At 44.2% G+C, this 15,665-nt stretch overlaps 1 protein-coding gene across 2 annotated transcripts in view; it reads left to right on the top strand.

Moving 5' to 3' along the window:
• The window catches only part of IGF1R (insulin like growth factor 1 receptor), a 303,326-nt gene that overhangs the window by 221,983 nt on the left and 65,678 nt on the right, over positions 1-15,665 (top strand). For both annotated transcript variants that reach the window (XM_058736718.1, XM_058736719.1), the window contains exon 3: positions 12,351-12,663. In XM_058736718.1, coding sequence (XP_058592701.1) covers positions 12,351-12,663 — 313 coding nt within the window. The remainder of the gene's footprint in view (positions 1-12,350; positions 12,664-15,665) is intronic.

The raw sequence follows: 15,665 nt of genomic DNA, 5'->3' as shown, positions 1-15,665 counted from the left end.
AGTCTACTGTTATGACCCACGCTTCTCAAGTAGTTGTAATTACAGAAGGGGGAAGCATTTTTCTCTCAAGTCACCTACATTTTTTTTTTTCAAGGCACAGTAGTGTGTTTAAAAAGCATATACAGGGGCACTTGGGTGGTTCAGTTGGTTAAGTGTCCAACTTCAGCTCAGGTCATGATCTTGCAGTCTGTGAGTTCGAGCCCTGCATCGGGCTCTGTGCTGACAGCTCAGAGCCTGGAGCCTGCTTCAGATTCTGTGTTTCCCCTTCTCTCTGCCCCTCCCATGCTCATGCTCTCTCTCTCTCTCTCAATAATAAATAAACGTTAAAAAATAAAAGAAAAAAAGAAAAGCATATACATCTTTAAGGGCTCAAATTTAAATAATTAGTAAGAAGTCAATCTTCCAAAGAAGAAAATGGTCCAAATCATTGAAAGACCGTTAAGACGTACGGTAAGTGGCCAAGAAATCAGGGGGAAGGAGGCAAAACCCCCAGCCTCAATGGCAGCCACAGCACTGAGATTAGATACGTATTTCCCCTTCTGACATTAGGAAAGAAAGAAAAATGGGTTTAGGGACCATTTTCCCCTTCCTTTTACAAAGAGGTAGGTACCGCTTTTGAGGCTGTATCAAAGAATCTACTATGGTGTCTAGAAACATTTTTGCAAAGAAGATCCTGAAAGGGCTTTGCAAAACCGTGAGGGCACTGACTAGGTGGGTAGCCTCTCCAAGGAGGCAGCTTTATTTGTTGACCGCCTGCGAAGAGGCCGTACCACGATGCATATGTGTGGACAGGTGTGCACGTACAAATGTAAATCCCAGACATACGGCACAAATCTACCTCCATAGGTACTTCATGCATTTAACACTGTCTCCTGGTAAACGGTGCTCTGGTTGACCAAGTTGTATCCAAAACAGTGCGGGCTGGTCTCTAAATAGTAGTCGCCCCACAAGTGGCTACATTCAGTTAATGCATTTAGATTATGTTTACGTAAGTGTTTATGTATGTGGAACGGGGCTTTGGCCTGGCTGATTCCAGTACTGCACCTTTTGGACTTAAAATTTCCACCAAAATAAATCGGAGGAAGTGGTATGTGTAGCCAAGCTGTACAGCATGGAGCTTCTAACAGGTATGTGTAATAAACAATGTATCAGTAGCATTGATACTTTGGTCAACACCAGTAAGGCAGGCAGTTGCCCAGAAATGGGCCCTGAACACCGGTTTTAAGAGCTGTAGCCAAAACCACAAAGCTGGAGGCCTCTCCCTCGGAGCTTGGCCTCCACTTGGACAAAACAGCCCCCAATTTGTCCCTGCGGGACACAGGCCTGCCTTGTTAGGAAATCAGCAAAGTTTAGGAGCCCACAATACCTCACATAACTCTGTGTACAGTAAAAGAGTGTGGAAATAGGGCTGTAAGCACGAACAACCAGACAAGTTATAAATATAGAATACTCTCTCAATTCCACTTTAGTTAGTCATGGAGGGACAGTGTGAGTTTTATAAACTTATAAGGAATATACAAACAGTTCCACATTTAAAATAACTTGGAGTAATTTTTAAGTGTGTGAAAAGGATATTTTTTCCACCCTGTCCATTTAAGCATCTGTGACAGGCAGTAGTAAGTGATTGGTGTCTCTATGTGCTCGTGCCTGGCGGTCGCAGCACTGGGGAAGGGTTTCAAAAGAGTCACCCATTTGGCAGTGAAAGACTCAAAAAAAAGATGGAGGAGGTGGGGGGCGTGAGTTGTGTCTGAGGGAGAAGCTCCGTGTTCCCGCATGAAGAAGCAGACACAGGCCACCCTCGCCGCGGTCCTGCCTGGACCCCCGACATGTTCCCCCATTTCCTTGATCTTTTTTCCCCACTGAGTCTTGTCTGTGGTTCCCAAGTTTGCATGTAGGCTTTGAATATGAGTTTGGAAGAAAGAATTTGGGGACGATTTTCAAGTACGTTAGGATGATTTGATTTCTTTTTTAAAGAATACTGTTTTATAAAAGTAAAGAGAGTGGGAAGGCAAATCTCCCCTCCCGCCCCTTAATATCTGACTTTATTCCTTTCCTTTTTGCCTCACCCCCACCTAAGGAAGATTTTCTGTGATGCAGCGTCTCCATTTGCCAGGCATTTCTATAGAGATTAAGGCTTACCATTGGTATATTTTATCCTCCGTCAGGCAAAGCAGGTAAGAGCGTCACAGATCCGGTGACCTCTCCCCCACAGATTAGATAGTGATTCCTCTTTTTTCTTAATATCAGAGAATGACACAATTTAGTCAAGTTGACAAGTATCATCTTTCTTCCTTTAGAACAAATCTAAACTGTGAATAGATTCTGGGGTTCAGATCGGCCTCTCTACCAGCCTCTCGATGGACCTGTGATTTCATCACTACATGTGAGGAGTAAAGGTTAACTTACAAGGCTAATTTTGCCACCTGTGGATCACGCAAGCAAAGTTTCATAGAAAATAAAGGGAATGAAACACTGTCACAGGCCAAAATGTGGAGGAACCTTGAGAACGTTATGCTAAGTGAGAGAAGCTGTCCACAAAGGATCACACAGTGTCTGGTTCCATTTGTGTGAAATGTCCAGAATAGGCAAATTTGTGGAGATAGAAAGTAGATTAGCAATTGCCCAGGGCTGGAGAGGGGATTTGGTGGGGAGGGGGGGGGGGGGGAGGTATGAGAGGTAGATGATGGGTACACAGTTTCTCTGTGGGGTGATGTTTGCACAATTGAGTGCAGATACTAAAAGTCATCAATTTGTACACTTTAAAGGGGTGAATTGTTGGGCGCCTGGGTGGCGCAGTCGGTTAAGTGTCCGACTTCAGCCAGGTCACGATCTCACAGTCCGTGAGTTCGAGCCCCGCGTCAGGCTCTGGGCTGATGGCTCGGAGCCTGGAGCCTGTTTCCGATTCTGTGTCTCCCTCTCTCTCTGCCCCTCCCCCGTTCATGCTCTGTCTCTCTCTGTCCCAAAAATAAATAAAAAACGTTGAAAAAAAAATTTTTTTAAAAAAATAAAATAAAATAAAGGGGTGAATTGTGTGTGAATTATATCTCAATAAAGCGGTTATAAAAAAAAGGTGTGAAGGAAGGGAAAAACTCACATAACCCACAGTAACCCAAGCCAGCTCAGCCAGAACAGAATTCCTGATCTGCCTTGTGCTTTTCATGGTATATCCATTGTAATCTTACATTGTATCTTTGCTCTAATGGATGCGCTTTCCTTACTCTTCTTACTAGTTAACCCTGGAAATTTTGACTTAATAATGGTGCTACCTAGAACTTTCCTCCTTCTGGATTCTGGGCTGCTTGTTTCCTTCGGCTTCTGTTTTCTCTGTTTTCTCAGTGCTCCTCCCAACACAACTTACCAGACCCTGGAGACTTAAGCAATCCAGTAGGCACTGTCTGGAGATGATTATTTCTTTTGCTCATTAATGAAATGTTCACGGGGCGCCTGGGTGGCTCAGTCGGTGGAACGTCCGACTTCAGCTCAGGTCATGATCTCACAGCTTGTGAGTTCGAGCCCCGTGTCGGGCTCTGTGCTGACAGCTCAGAGCCTGGAGCCTGCTTCTGATTCTGTGTCTCCCTCTCTCTCTGCCCCTCCCCTGCTCACACTCTGTCTCTCTCTCCCTCAAAAATAAATAAACATTAAAAAAAATTTTTTTTAATAAAAAAAAATGAAATGTTCACAGATGCTTTCAGTAGCCAGTATGAAATGTTCTCCCATACCTCCTGGCTTACCTTGTGTACTGGACAGTGAGGTCTAGTCTTAGAGCTCAACTATTTTCTATTTCTTACTTCTTTAAGCCTTGATTATATGTGTTTATGAGCTGACCTAGAGGAAGGCACAGAACTTTTTTTTTCCCCTTCCTCCTCCATGACCACGTTTTCAGTCTTGCTGAGACATATTAACTGGTGAAGGAAATGAAGTCTGGTTATCTAATTTCATGAGTTACACTTATTTGGGTGACGTGGGTTCTGCGGGTCACTGAGTCTCCCTGGGTCTTACTGGTCGGGCTTCCTGACAGCACATTTATATATAGTTGCATTTGCCCCACAGAATGTGTGCTAACTCAGTGCCCTCCATGATGGGAGCTGTTACTTCAGTATTGCAACTTAGCAGTGACATTTAATGGTACATCTGACAGGGCTCAGCCTTGCAAATTTGTGCTGGAAAAAATGTCCTTGAGGGTTCTATTTGCTATAATTCAATAAACAAAGAAGGCTTCATGGGGACATGTTATCTCCGTAATATCACCTGGATGCTTGTCCCTTTTCCAGAGTGTCATGTTTCGTGCGTGTTGTCCTTCCTTCTGATGACATGGTGTACCTCAGGGAGGAGAAAAAGGTGCTGGGACTTGGGATTTTTTTTCATGATGGATGCATGCTTAAAAAGAAAAGTGGCACAAGAACCATATCCTAGCCCTTTCCTTTTAGATGACATAGACTGGCTGAAACATAGTCCCGCCGTGGAACAGAGTGGGTTAAGAGGCTACCACCAACAGTCTGACAGATCTAGGTTTGAAGCCCAGCTTTACAGCCTAACAATTATTAAATTGTACATGAATAGCCCTGGACGGTGATTAAATCTCTGTGCCTCCATTTGGTCATCTACCCATGAGGATAATGATACTGACCCCATGTGATTATTAGGAAGATTAAATTAATGTATACAAGGTACTAGGTGTGTATTGTCAGGCCTGTGAAAATGCTCAGTGAAGGTCAACTTTATGTTAACAGAGAGTCCTATATTTAGACCAAAATTGCATCCATATAAGAGAGACTCAAACAGGTATTTTTGATCTGAAAAAGAAGACAGGAGTTTTAGGCAAATAGTAGCTCAGAATGAGCTATCTCAGCACAATAATGATAGTTATTTCGGAGTTGCAGTGATCACCCCAAGCATACTGCCTTGGTCACAGAAGACCACCATTGGTCTTCTAGTCCCCTGGCATTCCACACTGTCCCATCTACTACCGCCGTGTTAAGAGTAGGTTTGGGGGCAGGTGTTGAGAAGCAGTGGTACTCATGTATGTTACATGAGCTGTGACTGAGTAAAGCATTCAGAGGGAGGCCAGGATCACCGTGTTGGAATTTGGAGCCTGAGTATTTGAAAGTCTGACCTGTAAAGAAGAAAGCCTGTGCTTACCCTGAGTATCAGACACCCATTGAGGTCTGGGGAGAGTGCCAAGGAGGAGGAAAATGCACGCTCATTGGGTGTAAAGAAGAACTTAATCAAGGTTGGTGCTGTCTGGCCGTTGGAGTAGCACTTTCTCTAAGGTGAAGAACCCCCTAGACATTTGCAGAGAAGTGTCTGAGACAGGCATGGGATGAATGACCTCTAAACTTCCTTTCAGCTCTAAGGCTCTGTGCTTGGATGAAAGGGGTGAACGTGACCACAGTACTTGTCGCTTCTGAACTGGAGACAGATCTAATGGCACTAGAAGCTTCTTGCACAAGGCTGCCTGCTGTTGCATGCCCCAGAGTGGACCCTTTAGTTGGAGTGGAAGGTGCAAGAAGACAGTTAACAGGGAGGGAGTAGTAAGGAGAAGTATGTAACTTCTTCCCCCCCCCTCACAAACCTCCGTATCTCAGAAAGTTCGTATGTTAACACAAGGATGCTTTGTCCAGGGGCCTTCCTGTTAGGAAAAAAGCGGACTCCAAACTGGGTCTTGAAAACCGCTTCAGATTGCAAAGAGGAACTCCTTGGTACACATTTGGGAGAAAATGAGGCTCACTGTGTTGACAGGTTCAGAAAGAACCTTCAGTGGGCACACCGAATGCTCTTGGATCCAACAGAGAAGACCGAGTATCTTCAGGAATCTAACCTGAATGCAATCAATGTTTTCTCTAGTACAGGAGGAGGTTTCTTTTGGCCTTAAGAGAAACATTGTTGCAAATGTGACTTTCTATGGGGAACGTTTTAAGATACCGGTTGCCACGTGAACTTTCTTTTGCCACGGGTAACTGATTTGGCTTATACGACAGTCTTCCAGGCAGAAGCTTGTCTGCCAGTTGTTTTAAGCTCCGCTTGGGATTTCAAGGCAGTGGTTCTCCAGAGTTTTCCATTAGCCAGTTCTCAGGATATCAAGAAACTTGATAGGTAGGTAGATTCTTCTTGTCTTCCTTTTGAGGAAATTGTGCTTTACTATAAATATGTGCCATATATATATATACATATATATATATATATATATGTATATGTATATATATATATACACACACACACACACAGGTATGTGTGTAGCTCATACATAGTTGTACCAGCTGTATTTTCGTTTTATTTCATGTTTCATGGCTTCTAAGCTTTTTCCCATAAGCCTGCTTTTGACACTAGCTGACTTGTTTAGAGAGCCCAGCCTAATACACTGGGATAAAATGTAGCAGCTCTCCCTGAGCCAGGGAAGCCTTGATGTTCCTCACACTCTGCTCCCATTGATGGAGGTCTTTGCTTGGGGTGACGGGTGGGGAGGAGTATGCATGAGGATAAAAGGGAGGACAGATTGAAGATTATTTTACAGTGTGAGAGCATCTGGCATACACCAAGCAACACATCCCAAACTGAACTGATCTTTCTCTGTCCCTCCGAAAACAAAAGCTCGCCACACTTCCCACATTCTCCAGATGTATCTTCAAGCTGCCTGCTCTCCCCATCCGCATCACTGCCTCTTTGATCTGGACCACTGTCACGGCGCACGGTGATGGCAACTGTGACTCCGTGGGTCACCCGTCCTTTCTGTTTTCCATATAGCAGCCAGAGTGATCCTTCTAAAATGTATATCTGCTCATGTGACGCCCAGCTTAGAATCCTTAAATAGCATCCTTTTCCTCTTTAAGAGTAGTCCAAACTCCTACTTGTGGGTTAAAAGGCCCTTCTCACCTCTCTCTAACTTGGGTCTCACCATCTTTCCTCTCTGCCTCCTGTACCCCTGCAGTCCCCAAAGCCTTGGTCGGTCACACATTCTTCCTGAGTCTGGTTCTCCTGGCCCGCGTTCCCCATCAGTTCTGCCAGCACCCCCATGCACCTGCTAGCTCCTGCTGGCTTTTCAAGCTCCTGGCAGTCCCTTCTCCTGTAAAGCCCTCCTCACTGGTCCCTTGCTTGCCTCTCTTGGTACTCCCACTGCCTGTCCTCAGGGTGGGGAGCCCCAGGAGGGCTGGCTGTCCTGTGCTTGTGTGTCTACAGGACCTAGCCTAGGGCCTGGCTCCTAAGGCTGATATTTAACAGTCCAAAGGAGCCTTTCTCATCCCCTCACCTGTAGCTGAGTGCTCCCTGGAGGACAATGCCGACAGCCTTGAATGGATTTGGGCATTCAGCTCACCCAGCTGGCGTCCCTCCCCTCCCCCTGCTCACGATTCTATCTGATGGAGTCAACTCCTCCCCTAGCAGGACAAGAAAACCATAAAATTTCTCTTGCCCCTGCATGTCCCTTATGCACTTTGGAAATTAAAGTGCATTTTCCTGGAGTTAGCCGTGGTTCACCTTTATGCATAAGGATGCATGTCAGTCAGGAAAGGCATGTGTCACAGAGGGTAACCCAGAAATAATTAAGATGTCTCAAAACTAGCCTGTGTTTTGACTCAGAAGTTTGACCTCACTCGAACATCCATGAACTATTTCTATTCTTTGTCACAATTTTATCCCAAATAATTTCCAAAATGGCCCCCTTTCAATTTTTTGTTCTGTGAGAAGAGGTTGAGTTCTCCACCTTCAGTTCCAACCAAACACTTCATAATCGGTTTTAAAATGGCTTCTCTTTGGTAAAGATTGTTAAGGAACTGACTGGCAAGAACAAAAACAAATGTAAAAAACAAAAACAAAAACAAAACACTAAAAACTAGAAGGAACTTAATAAGTACAAGGACACCAGGGAGGGAAGAAGTTAAAGGCTGATATGTGACTTATTTGCTGCCCCCCAAAATGAAGGGAATGAGCTTTTAAATGCAACACCTCATTTTTATGTGGCCGTGACCCCAAATTAATCCTTTTAGTGGTTGGTGTGGGACATGTCGTTAGTTTTTCCAGCAGTTTAGATAGGCTTTTGTTTTTATTGTTGGTCATTCTGAGAATCCCAATGAATAGAAGGATCTCGTGGGCAAAATAAATTTGCTTTTCTCCCTGTGTGTTTGTTAGTTTATAGCAGCTTCCATTTTCCTCTTATTTTGAAAAGCTGAAATGCCTTTTAATCATGTTAGGTGTGCTCCTATTCATGAAAGCCAGGGAAGAGGCTCTCTTCTTTTTCTTCTACAGCTCCGTAATTGGAAATTTGGTAACTGTACTAAATTTTAAGTTTTGGCATTTGTGTGGAGCAGCCATCCATCTGCTGGCGAGACGCACTGCCCAGGGCTTTTCAAGAAATCCCTTAATAGTCCTAAACACTAATAATATTTATATACATTGAGAAGAGACAAAATTTACAGCAGGCTTCTGGGGCTGACTCCAGGACTCTCTAATCCTGAACTTCCTGAGTGTTCTCCTGCCTCCCAGAATCCTCTGATTGTGCTGCTGGGGGAACACCAGCTTCCGTCTCTCGAGCAGCCTCTTATTTAGAGTTTGTCCTCCAGAAAACAAGTGACCTCTCCTTTCTCCTCTGTCCCCGTCACACCCCGTTTTTATTCCCCTAGAGTATTCAATATGTGGTGTGCAGTTTAGATCATGTAACACAAAGGAACCCCTTGATTTGTGATCCCTTTAAGAGGAATTGTTCTGCCTATAAATAACATGATTTTACCTAATTTAAGCTTTTCTGAAATTCCTTCTGAAGTAGCTCCCGTCGCTGAAACAAAACCCTAATTCCCCAGCCTGTGTGCTGCTTGTGGCAAGAACTGACTGACCGTGCCGCTCCATGTAATGCACTCCTTTGAAGGGTCTCGGTGGACCACTGCCCAGAGATGCTATTTCCACTGGAATGGGGAATGGAATGCAAAATAAAGCTGCAGATACTTTGTCAGGGTTTTTCTTTCTTTCTTTCTCATACTGGAAATGCGTAACATTTGCATTTGGGTATAACTGATTACCAGCCGGTGCACGGGGATATTTTTTCATTGTTTTAAATGCTCTTGAGTTTTTAATACTATTTACTGTGAACGTCTGCTACTTATGATTTTACGTAGCATTTTATTTAAATCATAAGCGAGGGAAAGGGGGTTTCGCAAGCAGATACTGGTCCCAGTTTCTGGGACTCAGGGGTTTTTTTATGTTTATTTTTGAGAGCGGGGGTGGGGAGGGGGACAGAGGATCCTAAGTGGGCTCCAAGTTGACAGCAGTGAGCCCAACGCGAGGTTCGAACTCACAACCCGGGAGATCATTACCTGAGCTGAAGTCACATGCTCAACTGACAGCCACCCGGGTGCCCTTCATCTGTGTTATTCTTTATTCTCATCCTTATCATGTTTCATCTTGCAGCTCTAGCCTCAGTACCTCTTCAAAACCTTCCCTGGTTCCCAGGGCATGCCATGCACCTCCATTCGCCCCTGTACTCAGCTGCCATATTGTCCATTCCTTGAGGGCAACATCTGACACACAGGTGCAGCACGTTGCTAAATGAACACTTGCTAAACAGGTAGATAACTAAAGGATAAATGGCCTTCTGTTCCTGTTACTAGTTTAAAAAACCTGAACCAAAGATACACAGTTTGTTTGTTCTTTAGATCTTGAGCCTTGAGGTTACCTCCATAATGGATATATTTGAAATTAAATAGGCTTTTAGTCTATTTTATTATTAGATATGTTCATGTGTGAGAGCTGATGACAGAACCTGTGTGTGTGCATGTATGCACACACATGTCTGTGTGCATTTACTACAGATATGCAAGGCTTATAAATTCAAATTAGTGTTACCCTCTTCAAGATGGTCTCCTTGGTAGACAATATTTGTATCTCAACATTTTAGGAACTCCTGTCTATAATACATACTTTGTTGGTGTGCTTAGAGATAGTTACTTCTCGTTATTTGTTGGGTAGCTTAGTTTTTAGAAATAGCCAGAAGTCATTGAGGCAATCCTGGTAAACAAAAATGACATAAACCAACAAGAATGGTTGTCTTCTTTGCTTGTAAGTAGCTCTGAAGGTGTGCATCTCAGTTGGGATTTTTTCAGTTGGATCTAACGAATAGCAGGCACATAAATAAGATAAAAGTTTACTTCTCTCTCATCTAGAGAAGTCTAGAGGTAAGCAGTCCACGGTCATGAGGGACCAAGATCATTTTATCTTGTTCTACCTTCTTAATGGCCTACCTCATGGTCCAAGATGGCTGCTTGAGCTTGATGCATTGATCCTACATTCCAGCCAGCAAGGAGGGAGGGCATGCTCACTCTGTTTTAAGGAATCTTCCAGTAAGTTCTAGCCAAAAGGTTTTCTTACATCTCACTGGCTAGGACATATGTCACTTCTAGCTACAAGAGAGGCTAGGAGAGGTAATATCTAGATATATTTTGGGGGCAACATGCCCAATTAAAAACTCAAGGTTCTATTACCAAAATAGATGAAAAGAATAGATAACGGAAGGCAACTTATCGTCTCTGCCAAAAGATGATTTCAAAGGAGACGCTTGCAAAATTATTTTAAGAAGCTCAACAGTATCCTGAGAATTTGTCCGTTTTCTTCAGAGGTGACAGTTTTTATTTGAATGTCCAAGTTCTGATGTCCATTTTTAAATTCACCTATTTGCAGTAAGATAGGAACTCTTGGATGCAACTGGTAGGGTGTAAATTGGCACAAACTTTCCAGAGCATAGTTTGACTTGGCGAGGTCAGTTCTGGAAATTGATCCTAAGGAAATAATTAAGGATTCTCATGAAGATTGCAGTGTTCATTGTAATAATAAAATGTTGGGAGTAAACAGAATGTCTCATAGTAGGAGACAGGTTATAACCTACACTATACTGTGAGATGCAATGCAGGTGTTAAGTGATTACGGAATCCACGGTATATTATGGCAAAAAATGGTTTCAGAATGGTTTGTTCTTTTTTTGTAGATATTTATATGTACATGCACATGCGTAGGAAGGGACACCTGGGAGGGGCGTGGGGGCGTTCCACATGAAGGTATTAATAAAGGGGGCATTTGAGGCAAATGGACTAGATCTCCTATATATTTTCATTTCTTAATTGTGATCTCTGATACTATTTTGAGTACATATTTTGATTATAAGGAAAAACAATAGAATCTTCACTAAGTAATATATGTCAGAGTCAATAATATACATATTTAAATAATTTTGTGTTGTTTCCCAGCTCAAGAAAAAGTAGGAGACATCTAATACAAACCAGATTTCATATTTTTGTTGATTTATATTTTATCTGCCAGTGAGGCTAACAGCCCCATGGAGTGTGATCATTACAGCATTGTTATGGAGACAAATGCTAGCTCATCTGCTTGGGACATGAATTGTGGATCTCTGGTTTTTAGGCACCGCTTTCACTTAAGTTGAGCAGAGGGGCTCAAAGGAGAATGTTTCTTTCTTTTTTTTTTTTTTTTCAAAGGAGAATGTTTCTAATACGCTGTGAATCCTCCGGACTCAGAGACACTGCCCACCCACCCTTTTTTTTTGTTGCTTTGTTTTGTTTTGTTTTTGTATTTGAGGAAAACAGTCCGACGCAGGGTCCTCTCAGTTATATAATAGGTTAAGATACGGGAGTAAGTTAATACCATCATTTTTTGGAATCAGACCTTTGATATCCAAGCAGACACAAACTTCTCTAAAGCCATTTTGTAAACCTGAATAGTATTGTCTTTACTATATTCTAGGTTAATCATTTTTAAAGTAAATGATTTTTAAACGATTTTAAGATACTCTTAATATCATAAATAATAAAATAATATTTGAAATAACTATTTCTGCACACGGAGGCTTTTTAAGATATTCAAGGCATACATTCAAAATGCAGAATGAACAGTGCATAATGCTTTTTAAAGGAATAATACACCGTATTGTTCCCATAGGGCTACCACATTATCACATTGGCCTGGGGCAAACTTCTAATGTGGATGTTACTACCCTCATTTTATAGATGAGAAAAGAGAGAGGGTCAAGGTCAGAGAAGCTAATGACTCATCAGGAGCAAACCGGGAGCAAATAGGAGAGGCTGGACTTTAAACCTGGTCTCCTGACTCCAAATACAGAGTATATTCTCCCTGCCTTGATGAAAGTGTGATTAGGGTCTGTAATACTGTTATTGTGAGTCAGTGGGGACTGCAGAGCGGGGTGGTCGGGTAGGTGGGTGGGTGGTAGGTTGTCGGTCACTGGAGAGATCCGGTGGGGATGGGGGCGGTGGGGAGGGGCCGGCCACCATGCAGGCCAAGCCCGGAGGAGGCTGTCCAGCCCCTGCCAGTCTCACACGCTGTCCCCTCCGCCCCCACAGTGTGCCCGAGCGCGTGCGGGAAGCGGGCGTGCACGGACAGCAACGAGTGCTGTCACCCCGAGTGCCTGGGCAGCTGCAGCGCGCCGGACAACGACACGGCCTGCGTGGCCTGCAGGCATTACTACTACGCCGGCGTCTGCGTGCCCACCTGCCCGCCCAACACCTACCGCTTTGAGGGCTGGCGCTGCGTGGACCGCGACTTCTGCGCGAACATCCCCAGCGCCGAAAGCAGCGACTCCGAGGGGTTCGTGATCCATGACGGCGAGTGCATGCAGGAGTGCCCCTCGGGGTTCATCCGGAACGGGAGTCAGAGGTCAGTCCTGCAGTCCCCGCTTTTCCATCCCCACCTCCATCCACCCCCACCCACCCCCCCGGGGAGCAGGGAGGTTGGCGCTGCCCTTGTTCCATCTGGGCGGTGGGAACCCCCGGAGGTTAAGAGCGATGGGTCCACTTGAGAGGACAGGCGTAACTGACATTTTGTAGGAGATTCTAGGAGCAGTTGGACAATAATAGTAATAATAATGATAACTACAATAATAATAATAATAATAATAATAATAATAATAATAAATGGCTTGCATTTGTTGTGGAAGTGTACTGCCTGGCCATTTGAAATTAAGTACCTGACTTGCTGGCCTAGGTACAGCATGGAGGTCACTCTCTCCCCTCCCTGCACTTGCCAGGCTACCATCCAGGCCGTGCTGGGGTGTGGGGGAGACCTGGGAGGGCCGTAGACTTAGGATGGCCCTGCCCCACTTCCTGCCACTCGGCACAGGCCCAGTGAAGTCTTTGGGAGCACAGGCGGAAAGCCAAGCCGAGCCAAGCCCTGTCCAGCATCCCTGGGGCAGCCTGCAGGCCCAAAAGTCCGATAACACAAGCTTCATCCTGTGCCCATGCTAGCAGCACCAGACTAACCAGCAGCTTATAAAGTAACCTGTTGTCCGTCAGCACCTGCTCCTCTCGCTCGCTGGCTTCCTCCACCGTCACCTTCCCTCGTTTTTGTCCGTCTCTCTCGTTTTCCTTCCTGAACGTGGGGACTTCACTTGGGAAGCAAAGAAGTTGTCCACAGCAGAGACCATCCCCCTCGTGCATGCCCACCGGGCTTCCGTAAATTTGTTGTTGGCTTATGTTTTTCAAAAAGCAATAATAGCATTGTTGTAAAATAGGGAACTATAGCCCTGGAATCAAAAGAACACTAGGGATATGGGGTTGTTCTTCCCTCCTGTTAGAGCAGAGGACTTTTAGGGAAGAATAGTTCAGTTGCAGTGGGCCAAATGCTTCCTTCATGATTAGCTTAGCACCAGGAGACCCTTATGTGCCTGGGTTCTGTAGCAATCTTCTGCAAGTAAAAAATACTATTAGAAAAGTAAACACTAATTTTGAATGTGCAACTCACCTGCTTTTTGCTGCAGTCTATTTCTGGTAACTGCACCAAGCAGTTTTATTTATTTATTTTGAGAGAGAGAGAGCACCCATGCACAAGCTGGCGTGGGTGGGGGTGGTTGGGGGTGCGGGCCAAGAGAGCAAGAATCCCAGAAGGCTCCGCGCTGTCACTGCAGAACCAGACACGGGGCTCGAACCCATGAACCGTGAGCTCAGGATGGGAGCCTAAACGAAGAGTTGAACACTTAACCCGCTGAGCCACCCAGGCACCCCTCAAGCCAGTCTTTCGAAAGGGGATTGTGTATTCCAGTGTAATATTTGGAGATGTGGCTTATACCCTAGGCTTAATTTCAAAACAAAGCTAGAACTGACATTATTTCATAATATTAGACATAGAACAGCTTTTCACCTGTTATAATGGCTTTAACTAAAAGATAGTGTGCCAGGGACTCACCATGAGCTCTAAAGTGTACACGTTCCACCCAGAATTAAGTCTACCACATTTTAGTCCCCTTTTATTGGCAGACTTAGAACTTAGGAGGGCTTTCCCAGTGCCCTGGGCAATGCCTGGAACCCACATGAGGCGCAGCTATGCTTCCTCCGTGGGAGTGGGAATGGAGATAGGGCAGCTGGTGCAAGAACTGGGGGTGCTACCATCTTTGTCCTCGGGGTACCCCATCCTGCAATGTAGTGCGCCAGAAGGAAGGGAGTGCTAAGCATTTCAACAGTGTTGTTTCTCCCACTGCAGTGCGTTTTCAAAGAATCGAGCTGTTATTTTCCCTACCAGCCCTTATAGTCTGTTCAGAGCTACAGATATACCTCTTCTATTTTAAGATAAAACACCGTCAAGAAAGAATAAATACCCCTCTCAGCCTTTAAGGCCTATTTGACACTGAGTTTAAAATATTTATTAATGCTGTTTATACCCTCTCCGTACCAGAATGGATTCAAGGAAGCTTAATCTATAAACATGTAATCAGAGCACTTCCTTGGAAAAACATTTTTAAAGTGCTAGATGATTCCTAGACAGTTTAGCAAAGGTGTTTGGTTCAGAAATTGCTATTTGAATAAAACGTCAGGGAAAACTAAACATACACTTAACACGCGACCCTAGAAGTTATACTACTGGACATTCATCCCAGAGAAATGAAAACATACGTCCACAGAACAACAGGTGCACAGTTGTTCATAGCAGTTTCATTTGTAATAGCCAAAGACTGAAAACAACTTAGATGTTCCACAGTAGGTAAATGGTTAAGCACGCTGTGTTACATGCATACCATGGAGGAATAATTCAGCAATATAAGGGAGCAGAGTGTTGAAATACACAACAACTCGGATAGATCTCAAGGACGTTATGCTGTGTGTCAAAAGGTCTCATACTATGCCAGAGACTCATATGCCAGTCTCAAAAGGTCACATACTGTATAACTCCATTTATATAACAGTCTCAAAAATGACAAAATTCCCGTGATGGAGAACAGATCGGTGGTCACCAGGAAGGAGTTAGGGAAATGAGGACAGGGTGGCTGTATGGGAGAGCTTCGTGAGGTACGTCTGTAACTTGACTGCATGAAGATCACACAAGAGATAAGATGACACACACAGAATTATAGGTACATTGTAGCAGTGTTAATTACCTGGTTTTGCTATTGCATTATTATTATAGAAGATGTAACCTTTAGATGATGAAAGTAGGTGAGGGGTCCAGGAGACCTTTCTGTACTCTATAACTTTCTGTGAATCTGTAATTATTTCAGGGAAAAAAAAAAAAGGGTTTTGAAAGGGAGGGTGGGTGTATTATGTGGTGTGTAGGTGAGTTAGAAGTAATAAACGACCAACAAAAAGTGCTGAAGGGAAGCTACTACCCATGGTAGAAGTAAGAATGTTGTGTGTGATGTTACAGGAGAGAGAAATCTGCCTTTCTGGGGT

Source organism: Neofelis nebulosa, chromosome 7, assembly GCF_028018385.1.
Source record: "Neofelis nebulosa isolate mNeoNeb1 chromosome 7, mNeoNeb1.pri, whole genome shotgun sequence".
Taxonomy (NCBI): domain Eukaryota; kingdom Metazoa; phylum Chordata; class Mammalia; order Carnivora; family Felidae; genus Neofelis; species Neofelis nebulosa.
The sequence above is the reverse complement of the archived record's forward strand: the minus strand, read 5'-3'. Positions and strand labels throughout refer to the sequence as shown.